Raw genomic sequence first — 15,841 nt, forward strand, 5'->3', positions numbered from 1 at the left:
CAAGGTTACCTATGAACAGTAGTCATGTTAAAACCAGAAAATACCAGCATGTCTGTGGTATCCAAATGTCACCACTCAGACTCTCTTTTCACTCAGTTATTAAATATTTCAAGTCCTGTGCTGTGCATGACCTGGCCTTCAGCAGCTGAGACATGGTTGGAGCATGCCTTTCTGGACATGCCTAATTAATAGAAATATGAGATGATTTTACACAGTGGTCAGAAAGGACCTTATACTATGCTGTTACTGTAGCTTGTTGATGACTACAAAGTGATTAGAGAGATACCATCTACATATCCCTCTGCGTTTAGATGAATGACATATCATTCCTAACAAGATCATTCCTTTGAGTCTTCTTACTGAAATCTCTCTCAAGGACTGAAGACAGGTTTATTACCACTTGAACACTCGGAAACTATAAATACACTAACGATTTTGTTTCCAAACTATGCTCTCCCAGGGCATAGTCACAAGGTGGAAGACCACCTATTGCATGTTGAAAAGCCTGGTGAAGAACAAACAATCATGGATAGTTTTCTGGCTGGAAACAGCTGGTGCTGACTCAGGTACAGTAGAGCCTGGCAAACACTGTCATTCACATCCTCAACCCCTTTAAAGAATTAGCTTGAAAACTAAGCTCTGTAGATGTTTCTATGTGTGTCATCATGCCAGCTGTCAGGGCTCTGACAGTCCCACTTCAGCGTGCAAGTACTGGATCAAGGCAACAAGGCCAAGAAAAAGAAAGTGTTATCTTGTCTTTCTGAGTAGTTTAACAGTGTGGTGTCAGTAAAGACACCATGTAACATGAGATCTGATTCCTTAGCTTTGGCATTTCTCTGCCAGATCTCGATTTCGCCAAGACAATGCCAGAACTGTCACACACAGTCAAGCTGAGGAACATCAGGGGAAAATCCCAGTCATCCAAAAAGCAGCAATAAAGACCAAAGAGTATCATACAGCCCACCTGGAAGCTGCAAATGTAATGAGCTATTTGGAAAAGATCATGACAACCTCAAGCTCAAGTGACTCCCGTTTCTGCCAAATATGAACTAGTTCTGTACCTCACTGAGCTCACTACACACACAGTAGGTCTTGCTGAGTGGTGGAAGTCTAATGCAAGCTCACTTTCACATCTTGCAAACCTGGCTTTGTCTTCACTTGGAGCTCTTCCCAGCAACGTTATTTCTGAGAGGCTCTTCAGCTACACTGAGGATGTTACATCTAAAAACAGATGCCAGCTCCTGCCAGCAAATGCAAAATGGCTTGTCGCTTTGAAATGTAATCTGCCTACGCTTGAATTTTGCATCAGTGGCTATTTGTATTTTTTTGCCAGTTTTTTGGGGATACTTGTGTACATTATGAATGTAATTTTGCATAAATTTTTGGTAATTATTATCTAATAAAGTACTTATCGGATATTTCCCTCTTTTAATTTTTAAATTGATCTATGTGTATTGAAAACCAAACAGCACTTTGTATCACTCCCCAGGATTCTTTTCCCTTCTATTCTTCAAGTCTATGAAATATTTTTCACGGGTAACATATATAGCATGCATTGACAGACATTTTCCTTCCTACTCTTCCATACAAAACAATCTTTAAACCTTTTGGGATGCATGCGGCAAGAAGGATTTTAATTTCCAGTATTTGTACACTTAATGCATAGCAGATGATTTAACTGTTACTTTTGTTTGCTTGAAGTCTTATTTTAGTGGATGATTTAGGAGGATTGCAGTAGAAATTGGGGGGGGAAATTTTACTATTTCATACACTATACTATTTCATACACTGTCTCAAGGCTGACAACCAGGTCATCACCATCACCATCTGTAAGCATTTGACCTAGGTTCTCTGGACTGCTTTCTGTCAATACTTACTTTTTCACAGTATTTACAGGACCAATACTCAGTGCCATAGACTATGTGGGGAATCTGGTTGAAAAAAAAGAAAAAGGTCACTGAATTGTAGCATAGTAAATAAATAAGTAACCTAAAGTCACAAGTGTAGTTATTGCCTATTTAAGTGAACTTCACAAAACAAATAAGGTTGCTCAAAAGAGATGGGACAGATCTTCGTGTCCCCCTTCCCTTCTTCTTTTCACCTCCAGGAGGTATATTCTGTCACACCTTCGCAGTGTGACACAAAAGCATGGAGGAAGGGGCAAAAGAGTTTTTTTTCCAAAAAACAGGAGCCCATCCCTAAGCTGTCAGCTTTAAACCAGTACCTTCATTGCTTTTGATGTACAGAATGTGGGTGAACATACATTTTTGGACAGGAAGATAATTTTCCTGTGTGATCAAACTGGCAAAGAAATGCCTGGGCCTTCACACATTGCATGTAGTGCCGAGGAGTAGGGAGATGACTTTGTGAAGGCTGCATTGCATTACAACTATCATAGTTTCATTAGGTCTCTGTTAAGCTGGAAGATTAAGCACTTTCCAACAGTCAACTGTATTCACTGGGTGGTCATAGATCCCAAAACATTAAATGGTGTATCAAGGAGTGTAAATCTGTGTCCAGGGCAAGTTACAGTATCCCTGATCTTTGTCCTACTGCACCAAAGTAGCACATCCTAGCTTCTAAGTGGACCTGACAGTATACAAGAAGAAATGTCTTCTTCATCATCAGACTGTTAGTAAACAAGGGACATTAAGCAGTGCTTCTGTTCAACAAAGACCCTGCTGGGTAATTTTGGATCATTTACCCCCAGTTAACCATTAATTGCTACATAAAATTTTAATCTCCATTTAAACAGACTATAGCTCTGTATCTGTTTCTGTACCAGCCTCAAGACAGTAGTAACTTTGCAGCTGTGGAATACTGACTGTTGGCATTTCCTAAACAGAAATGCAATATCATGCACAAACAAAATGTTAAATGAGGAATTAAAAAAAAAAAAAAAGCCATTGTGAAATAGAAAAAGTAGGGAGGAGAGGAGAGAAGAGGAGAGGGGAGGGGAGGGGAGAGGAGGGGAGGGGAGGGGAGGGGAGGGGAATGGAAAGTTTAAATATCATCCGTGAATAAAGTTAAAAAATATATATATATATTTTTAATGTGAAAAAAATTGATCAAAACCAAAAGAGTGTTTTTTTTTGTTTTTTGTTTTTTTTTCCCTGTGGCTCGTGAGCATAAATACTGACCACCATGGACTCCCAGCAGTTGTTGTCTCTGCTGGGCTCTGTCTCTAGTCACTTAGCAGTACTATCTGTAGTACAGTGACTCAGTGACTAATGTTAAAATAGACATATTGATTCAGAACACCACATCCTTAGCAAAACCCCAAATAAAAATAGCACATTTATAAACACCTCCTCTTGATGTAATCACAAAGCATGGAAAGAAAAATTATGATTCCTCGGATGCACCTCCACACACACACAGGAGAAACCTCCTTTCTTGATGCTAGGCAGTGGCAGGAAGGGACTGATGTACACCTACTGAAGTGGAAAGCAAATCTCCCATGGGCAAAGTCAAATGCAAAGCAAATAGCTCCTTGGAGTCAGAGTTCTAAAGAAAGATGGAAATAAAGAAGATCTACTGCTTCCCTCAGCTAAAGTGTGAAATCTCAGTGCCACTGATATCGGTGGCAGCTTGTTCCTGACTTCAGTCAGGCTAGAATATTAACCAGCGTGTTTAAGCATAAAGAAAGACATCTTCCTTTAACAAATTTTACCACCTCCTTCTATTCTGAATGCTAGGGAACTTAGTCCCAGCTTCAATTTTACAATTATACAAAACCTCTTTTTCTGTTTCACCCTCCTCTTGGATTCTGCAAGCTTTACATGTAGTTCTAGGCAGTATTTAATCCCCACTTGTATCCTGAATTAAATAAGGCACTATTGAAATGTTGAACTTTGTGTAGGCCTTCTACCTAGAAAGGAATTTCCTGCTGACTTTCAGATATTTTGACATGATCCTCTACCTCAGCCTTCTGTGTCATGTCTTTTCAGCAAAAGCAAATACTTGTTTTAGAATTAGTTTGGTATATAAAGGATGGCTATGTACAGACCCATCACTAACAAGAAACAGCAAAAACAATGACAATGCATTTTAGTAATGGACTTCTCTACAGTATTATGCAATTACTAAGAAGCATTCACAGACAAAAGTTTTAAAAATTGATGGTTTCTACATTCTTTGTTAATTATAAAAAATAATTTCCTCTACTACAAAAATTGCCTTACAAATGTCTATTTTCATCATTTTTGTATGCTGTTGGTCTAAAAGCAAAAATTCATATCAAGACATTTAAGGCATATTTAAACAGATCCAGAAAGACATATATTCACATTTTAATTAATGGGTCTTCAAAAGCAGACAGTGGTAAACTATTTATCTGGATACAAATCTGTTCCCTGGTCTTCAGAAAAGAGAAGAGATCTCTCACCAATTAAATATAAATGTAAATAAGGGAGTTAATTTGTGTCCTTTTCTCAATAAAAGTCAGGGGAAAAAAAGTGAATGTTGTTATCTGATCTATATGTCAAGGTAGAAATAATGAAAAACGTCCACAAGGAACTACAAGACTTTCTTATCCAGATACATAAGGAATGCCTGAGGATGTTATGTGGGTTATTCTACCATGTGAGACAACAGTGGGAATAAATAGATTTTTATGAGCCCCATGAAGATTTTCCAGACAAACTGATGCCAAGAGAAGTTTGCCAGAAAAATTTGGGCTTTCTTTGCTTAATCTCCAATATTATTAGAACAACACATAGCAAATGCAGTCTAGGAATCTCAGCTGTAATTTAGGTGGTAAATACATCTACTCTCCTATTGTGAAAAAGGTGAAGATCCCAGTGAAGGGAATCCTGAATATTTATGTAAATAATAGAGAAACTATTAGTGATGTATTTTTCTAGAAGCATATTTAGTTGTCATTTTAAAACACCTTTGGCTGGAATAAATTCAGTGTCAGCAGGGCTAAATACACAGCACATCCCTGAAGATCCCATCAATATTCTGACACTGCAGGAGAAACTTGCATAGAAGTATCTGTCTAAAGACACAAAAACTGTTTTTCAACAGACTCTCCATAAAGAAAAAGAAAGTGAGTGTTGCTCATGTTTATAATTTAAGTGTTGCTCATGCTGTTTGTAATGGTGAAAATCAATCAATCAATAAATCAATAAATAAAGTGGATCAGTCAATTAATGCCAGGTATGAAAAGTTCAAATAACACCAAAAGCCTGCTCATCACTTCACTATACATTTCAAGGGGCTTGTAACAATGCTTCTCAGTAGTAAATTTGTAAAAAAGAACCAGTGCATTCAGCTAACATGACTGCTCAAGTGGATTTGAGACACCAGCTTCAGACATCAGTGTGGTTGTTCCTCATCCATGATTTAGATGTTAATGCTCTCATAATGCAAATAATAAAGACTGTATTATGTGATGGTTTTCAGAAAATGCCTTAAGTACAGCGAGTACTGCACTTGTTCCTGCAAATTGCCCCAATAAAGGACTAGCAACAACACCAAAATGAAAAGGTTCTGAGCTAAAAGCTCAAAGATTAAAACCTTAAAGCTCAAAGAGGCACTTAAAAAAAAAGCCATGAGTCAACAAGTTGCACAACCTCATTTAGAAGTTCAACTCAGAGGTATCGTTTAGTGCACTTTCATAATCCAGAGAATGTGCACGCATGGCACTGGGCTTCAGATTCTCATTGCAGCTTGCTGGTGGGAAGTGTTGTCATTTTCCCTGCTCTCTGTTAGGAATTCACTGTATGGGCTTCTTCTCTTTGCACAGTACAACTACTTCCCGTGCTACTTGCAGTATTGTGAAATCCTGACTTATAGGTAGGTTTAAACAGTAGTAGCTGGTGGCTAATTTTTGCTTAATTGCATGGGTTTCAGCACAGACATGCAATGTTGGTGACTAATTAAACTGAACTATGTAGTCCAAACAAAGGACTTCTGAACACTTATGCCATGCCTCCAAATATCTTGTGTATTTAACAAGTCACCCTGTTCTGTATTTCTTTATTATAAAGCACTCATTTCGATTTGGGGCAATATCAACCAGTACTTAGCTCTAATTTGCATCCATTGGAACTAAAATAACACTATTTTCTGTTCTTGCTGCCTTGGTACCTTCCCTATCAACATGATTTTGTATGAGAAAGGAGCCACTTGTTACTTCGTTCCCTTTCTGGCTTAGTATGAGTACAAATTCCTCCTCTTAGTCTCATGAGATGCTGAAGCGCCTTCTCATAAAAGCTTCTGTGCTACATTCATTACTCTGTTTTCATGGAGAGATTGTGACAGGGCCAGAAGGAACAGCAAAACAAAAAAAAAAAAAAAAAAAGAGTGAAAAACAGAGTTTCGGACAGGAAAAGAACCAGATAAAATGTAAATGTTTGTTTTTCAGAGCAGAATTAAAGAAACATGAAATTGATGGTTGACAATCATTTATAGATCTTGATTGACTGCAAATTAGATTTAAACTTGCCATTATTTCAGAGTAGCTTGGAATCTGAGACGAATATTTTCCAAGGACTAATAGTAGGAATTTGATAACATTATGCAAAGTAGTATATCCAGCATAATACTAAACCACCACAGAATAAAATAGAAACAGCAATCACTGCTGTAATATGTAGGAGCTGAAGGCATGAAGCGAACACAAGCCATTGATAAAAGTCAACATTTGCCAGCTATTACCACACAGTTACTGCAGATACCTCTCATTTGAAGTGAAGCAAAAAACAATGAATTGTTATATACTACTATGAAATAACTGATGGCATGTTTATGACCTTCTCAGATCAAAAGCAAATTATAGCTTATAATGAGAATATTTACACAATAACGTGAATTCAGTATGCTGCATATCAAATTTAACCACAAATCAGGAATTGGCACAGTAAAATGCCACACAGTACTTCATTATGATTCAGGATAGCCAGGTGATAGTTCTAGTGCTTTGCTGATTATAATTTCTTTTGCACACAATATAATGAAAGAAAAAGCAGGAACAGTGGAAACATTTTGGCATGATTAAATGGCCACTGTGTTCAAACAAAAGTTCTGATCTAAATCTATTCTGAATTAAATACCTGCCAGAAAGAAGATTAATCTAATGCCTGGACAGTGGAATGAGACTTGCGATTTGGCTTCTCTTTCCAGTCCCATGGGACATTGAACCAAACCATTATTTTTCAGAGTTTTCATACCCATTTGTAAAATGGACATCATCATGCATTTTACAGCCTCTGTACTGACTTAGTAACATACTCAGGAAACAGATACTAACCTATGATCCTTTTTTCAACAACATGTCTAGCACTGAGGGTCCTATTGTAATTGAATGTCAGCAGCATGATGTAAGAATTAAGATTTAACCCAAATACAATAGATATTTAACCCATACATTTATTTTATTTCAAATGTTGATATGATTTAGTTGTTTTATTAAGCTTCCTGTATCATATCTTTACAACTACAATATAAATATAAATTTATGTTAAAACACTGAGTCCAAATGCTATTTACTTCATTTGTACCATAATAAATATAGCAGATATGGCTACATTAGAAATGTATAGCAATATTTTACAGATTGATGGAACCAGACTCAAGAGACCAGTCAACATATTTAAGGGCAGGACTGCCATTCAGGCTGGTGTTCTGGGCAGACAGGAGCCTTATGAAACTCATCAAGTAGAAATGCAATGTTCTGCAGTCCCTGGCAATGACACAAGCTGGGACTAGTTGAGAGAGAGCAAGCTGCACGTGAGCTAGCCATGTGCCCTGACAGCAGAGAAGGACAACAGCATCCTTGGCTACATGAACAAGAGCATGACCAGGAGACCTAGGGAAGCAACTAGCCCTCTCTACCCAGCCCTCTAGATACTGAGCTACTGAGGATGGTTTGGGGCCCAACAATAAGAAAGACATTGATCAGCTGAAGCACTTGCTCTGAGAGGCTGGGGGAGCAGGGCTCGTTCAGCCTGGAGAAGAGAGAGCTTCATGTGGACCTACCAGCAGCCCCCTGTACCTACAAAGAGGTTATGCAGAAGACAGAGCAGGCTCTTCAGAGTGGTGCGTGCCGGGAGGATGACTGACAACTGGCATAAATTGAAATTAGAGAAGATCTCACTGGATAGGAGGAGAAACGTTTTCCCCATGAGGACACTGAAGCAGTAGAGCAGGCTGCACAGAGAGGTTGTGCTATCTCCATCCGTGGAGGTTTTTAAGATCTGACTCACTAAAGCCTTGAGCAACTTGGTCTGATTTCACAGCTGGCTCTGCTTTGAGAAGGAGATTGGACTACAGATCTCCTGAGGTCCCTTCCAACCTCAATTTTTCTGTGATTTCATGATTCTGTAATTAACTGAGCATGAACCCTAAGCTGTATAGAAATAAAATTGCTTTCTTCTTACTCTAGCCCCTGCCAAACTATTTTTCTAATTATTTTTGAGTTATGACATGGAGCACTGGTTTGTAGTACTCACCAATAAATAAAGCTACGTAACTTAACATTAGTTGATTGACTGCAAAAGATCTTACATATTATAACTGGTGCAGTGAAGGAAGCATGTGGGTTTATTGCCAGCTGTGTGTATTTTTATATTGAAACTGCCTGTGACACAGACCAATTTAAGAAAGGATGAAACCAAGTCAGTAAACTACTGCACAGCTGGATACACAATCAAAGACCAGTCTCCTGGCTTTAAATTTTCTGCGTATTTACTAAAGCGCTGCTTCGTGCACTTTTTTCTTCTAGCTCCCAACCTTAAAGGCAATAGAAAATGCAGGAGAAGAAACTGTGAAGTTCAATAGTTATAATTTTATTCTAAATTGCATTATACAGTTTTAGATAGAGGTTTAATAATTTGTATGTAGTCAGTCCTGTAGAATCTTGTGTACAGAAAACAGTAACTTATGTTATTGGGAAATGATTTAGATGTGGAGATAGATTCCCATTTCTCTGTATATATTCTCTGTATACAGAATTGGCACATGACCTGCACTTCTAGCCCACCAGAGGTATATCAAAAGGCTCTCTCAACTAAATGGGAGAATAAACATGATCAACCAACCCAGATGAAAAAGAGTTAAGACAGTCATGGAAGTTGTAGCTGTTTTTCTCTCCTTAGTATGCATCTTCCTAAAGGCTGCCAAGGCAACTTATTGGCTCTCCTATCCTACATATTGACAGAATGAGGTAGAGGCTAATGGCTGAATGCAGCAATGGGCCTCATAAGGGGGATAAAAAAAAAAAAAAAAAAACACAAAATAAGCACATTGCACACAGCTCTATTTTTTATTAAACACAGTTTAGAGCCTGGCATTAAGGGTGTTGTTTTTTGTTTTTCTAAAAATCCCAGATCGTTTGAGGACAGGCTGCCAAGTTCATCCATCAACTCAGCCACTGAAATATTTGTGTTCTAAAAAATTTATACAGTATGAGCTCTCCACAACCTGCAACTGTGGGGCCTTTTATTTTTAAATTATAGTCTTCCTCTTCAATCTTTTTTTAAAACAAGATAAGACTGCATTTGAGAAAAACAAGTATGCCTTCTGTGGACTACATGATCTTGAAAAAAACAGGTATTTTCTGCAGGATGGAGGTCCTAGAGGCTGGAGGATAGGAATTTTAAGCATGTGTTTAGTTGTGTCCACAGTAGAGTTACAGCTTCCTCTTGGAAAACCTTATTTTTCCCATTTCTGCTGCTCTGTTACCTTAAATCAAAATGACCTCTGACTTTTCAGAAACAGAATTTTAGGCAATGAAACACATGCCTTTGACTTTTGTTTTCATAGAATTAGAATAATTCAGGTTACAAGGAACCTCAGGAGGTTATCTCATCCAACTCCTCAAAATAGGTTTTGTATTCAATAAGCAAATATAGCCTATGTATAATGATTATGTTGGAACAATTAGTCTGAAAAAGATAGCATCCTAACCTCTGTCCAGTTCTTTTTAGCAGTAGAAGGATGACATACAGTTTGAATTGTACAAGAATATACCCTGCACTGAGAAACAAAAATAAATCTGACACAAATGTCATAAGGCATAAAACGTTACAGGGAAGTTGGAAAGGTAAAGCTGAAGTTTGCACATGAAACAATATAGACAATTTGTGTTGAAAATCTCCTCATGAAAAGGCTCTCTTTTCAAAATAATTCAACTTATTTTAAGAACAGTAAAAAAATGTAAAAAAATGTAAAAACACTGACATCAGATAAGAAAGTGATTATCATCAGCTTATTAAGGAAATATCCATCAAACTGCATTTCAAATGTATTAAAGTCTTTGCAAGTATCTGCGTGATCTTCTGATTTTAGTTATAATTAAAGAGTGAATGAAGTCAGAAAAATTCCTTAATCTTTGGGCAGCAGCACTGTATGTTACTACCATGACATGCACACAAATGCAGTTTCACTCAGACATGACTGAAGCATCACAGCTGGCTCCTGGGCTCCCTCTCCTTTGCTTTCTCTGGCTTGCAATCATAGCATCTCCAAATTCCACACAGCTGCAATTTTGGAAAGCAAACCATTTTATCCAAAAGCTACCAAGGGCTGCCGGTTCACAGAACCTTGTGTTCAGCCTTATTACATGTCTTTTCTAGACAAGCCTTATTACACATCTTTTCTAGACAGTCCTTGGGTTACATTAGCTCTTGAGAAACTTGTGTAGCATTTATCCTTCACCTACGATGGCTGCGGTGAGTGAAACTTCTGCTCCTTCATCAGCCACTTCTACAGAACCCTGCCATCATAACAGCACCCATGTAAGCAGAAAACACTGTGCTCAGCTGACTCCACTAGGTTGTATTTGGATACAAACAGCCCTGCCTTTAGTGCCATTTCAGCCATACAAGCCTGGAGCTTGTAAGACAGTTTATGACCATGAAAACTCAGGTTGCTACCTAGACCTTTTGAGCGTCCAGGCTGAATGATACTTGACTGACATGAAACCTGCAGAAGATAAGGGTGGTGTATCATTATTATCAGAGTATATTGCTCGTAAGGAGACAAGTATTTAGTCGTAGCACTAAGATGCCAATGCAATGTATGGTGACTCCCCTCCAAATTCAGTTAATCTTCCACTTTAAACTATAAGATAAAATTGCTCACTGAAACTAAAATTCTCAACAAATCTCAATGCAAGGTGTCTTTCTTCTCTTAGCCTAGTAGAAGGAAATACAGGATAATCTATAGGATAATCTGTACTGTATTTGATATTTAATAAAAATTTTATGTTATTCTTGCAACAGACAAACCACCAGCTTCATTAAACTTGTAACAGTATTATCCTTAGCATGTGGTAGCAAACCTGTTAGTTATGCATGGCAGGGTAACTTTACAAAGTAAGCCATATGTGGAAGTTTAATTGTTATTTGTTTATTAAGTCAGTTGTAAAATTGTTAATTATTGACTACTATAATGCTAAAAAATCCAATAATTAGTTAAATATGGTGGCTGTTTTTTCCTAATAAACCACCCCACAAATTCTAAGCAAATATTCTCATATCTCACATTAAGTTAAACCTTTAGCATTGTTCTAGTGTTTTGCTACTATGAGACTAAGGTCTAAGTAAATGGCAGCATAAATATGCATAATCAGAATATGTAGTTTAACCATCCTAAAAAAACTTTTCAAAGCAAAAGATTTCTACATGCTGAAAAACACACTAGTGGAACAGAAGACTAATGTAATTACTTTAGAGAATGTTGAAAGTGATCAAATTCTCAGCTTGTATACCATGAGCAATTTGCCTTTTATTTAGATAGACAGTTTCACTGCAGTTGATACCTCTAAAAAAATGTCTAAAATACTCTTAGAGTTACCGCTTGCACAGATAAAAGCCATAGTTGGCCAAAACTTTGTAAATAAAAAATAAATAATAATAATAATAAACAGAAATGCTTAAGTTGAAATTTTCTGTCGACAAAAAATAAAATGTAAATGGGTTTCTTTTTTCTCTATGCAATTTTTAAAGGGAGCTCTCTTCAATGACTGAAGAGATCCTTTTTTTTTTCCTTCTCTTTTTTACAATATCACACAAACACAACAAAAACACACAAATAAAACTTTGAACACACCAACACCCTGAACTGCACATACAACTGTTACTGGCTCAGGCAACACTTAGTGACAAAACTTATGGCTTTCCATCTGTCACTTAGAAAGCCAGCAGTACCACTGTAGAGCCTCAGTGCTGAGCTCAGTGACCTGCTGAATGGGGCTAGGCAGCAGTCCTTATCCGGCTGCAAAGATGAGGATGGAAAATGGCTGTCCAGAACAGCCTGGCAATGCAACAAGGGAACAAGTTGTTCCAATAAGGGGAACTTCTCACTTTACCCCAGAAGCTTTGTTGACATGACAGTCTGCAGGATGGAAGGAGCACTGGAAGAAAGAGGAGATGATGGAAGTTTAGAAGGACTGTTTCACTCTGGTTGGCTGAGAGTCCCTGGAAGTAAACTATGTTCAGTTCAATTTCTTCAGCCCATGTGAAATAATATGTTCTCACATAGGCAACATTTTGTGCATGCAAAGATTTTCCTAAGCCAAAGAGAAAACTGTATATCCATGTGAATCCTAACTATTCCCTAAACACAAGCCTTTTGATGTGCAAAAACAAGATAAGGTCAAAAATAAAATAAAAAGCCCGATGTAGGGCTTCCACATTGCTATCAGTGATCTTCTAGAAAAAAAATATATATATATGTATATACGTGCACAGTCTTTGTACAATGAGTACATTGAAATTATCGGCCAGCAGAGAATATGCTGGTGATCCTGCTGGGCTGAGGAATGTGTATGTATTTCCAAAAAATGTCCAGAGTCTTCAGATTGTGCCCTGATGAGCTTTTGGGGTTTTAAAAGATGACAAAACTAGGGGAAGCCCAGATATATGCAGTTGCAGTGAATCTTTTTTATAAACAGATGAAAGTTGTAATTAGTTTAAACCTTCCTTGTCTGTTTGTATAATATTTTTGAGCAGATGGCTTTGGCTAAGAGCTAGGATTTGCACGCCCACTTGCATTTTGCAGTGATAAAATAAAGATGAAAGACATATCTTAGGTCATCCAGTCCATTGCCCTAACAGTGAAGGACTGATCCCTGCAACATGTAAACCAGCAGACAACTACTTGCCATATGATGCACACAGTTATCCAGACAGAAGGGATCTATAGAGAAGATCACTAGGCATATAGAGAGGAGGGTGAGGAGTATAAGAAATCAAAAACATTTACATTGGTAAAGGAAAAAATATTTACAGCAGAATTAGCCTCATGGAGAGTCAATAGTCACAAGAGAGCAAGGCTTCAGTTATAAAAATTAAAAGCTTTGTAGGACAGGGATTTAAAACATCTTACAGTAAATTGTTGGTCTTACCATCAATGTGTCATAGACATCATTGCTGTTTCCAATATGTGTGCAGAAGAGTATTAGATTCATCTTTGCAAAATCAGATTTTTTGCAGCCACAGTTAACCGTATAGCTTCCGTACACCCTTCCCGGTCCTAAAACACAGGCTCAAGTCAATGCTTTCACACATGGATTAGAAGAAATATGCATAACGGTAGCTGGACCAGATATTTCTAGGCAATGTTTATTTAGCATTTTATTTACTGTTATTCACCACTATAGTCTGCTTTGTTTTCATTACTAAATATCCTCTCTTTTAAGCTGTTTGTTTCTAGAAGTTCTCCCTGACACTTGTCTCTGGTCAAACCCAGGTTGAAATAATGCTTTAGACTGTCCCTACCCTAAGGATTTAGATTGTTCCCTTCCTTTTTGTATTTAAATACACATCCATTCTGCAGGTCTTTTACCAATTCAGCTCCTACATAATCCATATTTAGCAGTTTCATTTACTATAAAAAGCAAGCTATACTTCCTGTAAAGAACGGTTCTGCAAAACAGAGGAAAAGCATACATAACTCCATACTGTGTGTGAAGCCACACAGATGAAGATCCATATTATTATATTATACTATATTATCATATTTAAAACTTTATTTTATTTTCTGTCTCAGGTCTGTACTTAGCTTCTAAATATTCCAATTATTATTTGAATGATATGAAGTGAAAAGCCCCAGTAGCCAATTGATGTGTGCTTATCACATCACTAGTTCTCATTTATGCACTTCTAAAGCCCCTTTTGAGCTTGTGTTTCAACATTTTCTTAAAAATAATGGGAGCTATAATTAGACCCTAGTAGTAACAAGACTTAACAAATAACAGTCAAAAGAGAGCCACCGACAGCTAAAATACAGAAGAGGGGGAACATCAAGGCCATATATCAGTGAGAATGCCCTATAAATCAGAGCAACGCAAACAATGCTCAGACCTCTGGTAAACGTGTACATCAGAAATGCATAGGTTAGATTGACTGATTAAATAAATAAGTCTATTCCCTTCTGCCTGAAAGAGAAAAGATACAATGCTGGATACACACTTTACAATAGGAGCTTTTGGTTTATTACTCAAGAAGGGAATAACTTAAGACCTTTTCTTTGATATCAACATGGAAAATAGTCTAAACAGTCCTTTACATGCCTTCCAAGGACTCTCTCAAGCTGCCCAGCTACTGTCCTTGAATAACACTGAGATCTCATATAAAATAAATAAATTAATAAATGATAATAAATAAATTCCTTTACCTCAGGAGAGATGGCATTTTGAGATTATAGATTTGTAACACCTAGACTTAACCACGTCATACAAAAGACATGAAAACAAATCTAATAAATATGCTTCTGGCTAGATAACAAAAATAAGTACTGCCCAAAAAAAATATTTCTGCTTTGCTTTTATTTACTGATTTATTTTTAGATTTAGTTGGTTAGAGACTCCACATGAACGTAAACAAAAATTAAAACAGGAAAAAAATTACTTGTACATAATGAAATAACATAGAGAATACCACAGGCTGTATCAGCTTTTCCTAGAACCTAAATACTTTTTATATGTCCTATCATATGACTTCAGTGTCTTCCAACATTATGAAATAAACCTTCACCTTTCTGAGGTGGAACGCTGAGGGATGGAGGCACTAAGCATCCTACTGAAGGCTTTTCAAATTCTGGGTGCGAAGTCAAGGGCAGATCTATCAGAGTCCTCCTGACATTGCATTCTTTCTCCATAAGGGTGTACTTTCTCCTATTCCTGAGACCAGAGAAATCCCAATATACCAAAGAAAATCCTACAGATTTTGATGCAGTTGAGCCGTTTTCTAGACCCAACTGTCTGTTGAAATAACCTATCTACTTCAGTAACCAGAATTCTACAGTATTGCAAAGCTGACTACATAAAATAACACAAAGTTTCACTAGCTGTCAACAGAAAGTGATGATAATTACAGGTACTTCTCATTCTGCCTTTTCCAGCCCATGAAATCTTCTTTGATACTAACAAAAATAAAATACAAATTAAAGTTTAACAAAGGTATTTCTTCAATAAGGATGAAGTTGTGGAAATGATGCCACACATCAACATCCTGACTATAACAAAAATTGCCAAAAAAGTCAGGGGATTGTCTGTTTTTGTCCACTGAGTAGGCAGTTCTATAAAGATTTAGTGCTACTGAAAAATCTTGACTTGTTTTATATTTTATTCAAGCAAGGGTTATAGTCTGTAGTAGTAGTTATACTCATTATTAAAATATCCTTTGCATCTATTTTGAACCTTTCATATGAGCATTTGAAAGCCCCTATAAGTACTGATTTTTTTCAACAATGTTCTATAATGCAGTAATAAATTTATATTTCTACTTCATGGAAGGGGAAATTGCTCAGATTGTATATGGGGTGGTATTAGAAAACCTTATAAAGGTAAATATGACCAAGCAGCTTTGACTAAGTTTGTGCATTATGA

The 15,841-nt window shown here is 37.1% G+C and overlaps 1 protein-coding gene across 3 annotated transcripts in view; it reads right to left on the reverse strand.

Annotated features, from left to right (window-relative positions):
* LOC310903394 (BEN domain-containing protein 5) overlaps window positions 1-15,841 on the reverse strand; it is a 932,737-nt gene that overhangs the window by 736,743 nt on the left and 180,153 nt on the right. Inside the window, exon 6 of one of the 3 annotated variants that reach the window (XM_083846600.1) lies at window positions 1,878-1,931. The exons of the other annotated variants lie outside the window; for them this stretch is intronic. Coding sequence (XP_083702726.1) covers window positions 1,878-1,931 — 54 coding nt within the window. The remainder of the gene's footprint in view (window positions 1-1,877; window positions 1,932-15,841) is intronic. 3 annotated transcript variants of the gene reach the window in all.

The sequence above is a fragment of the Anser anser genome (assembly GCF_964211835.1).
Source record: "Anser anser genome assembly, chromosome: 8".
NCBI lineage: Eukaryota > Metazoa > Chordata > Aves > Anseriformes > Anatidae > Anser > Anser anser.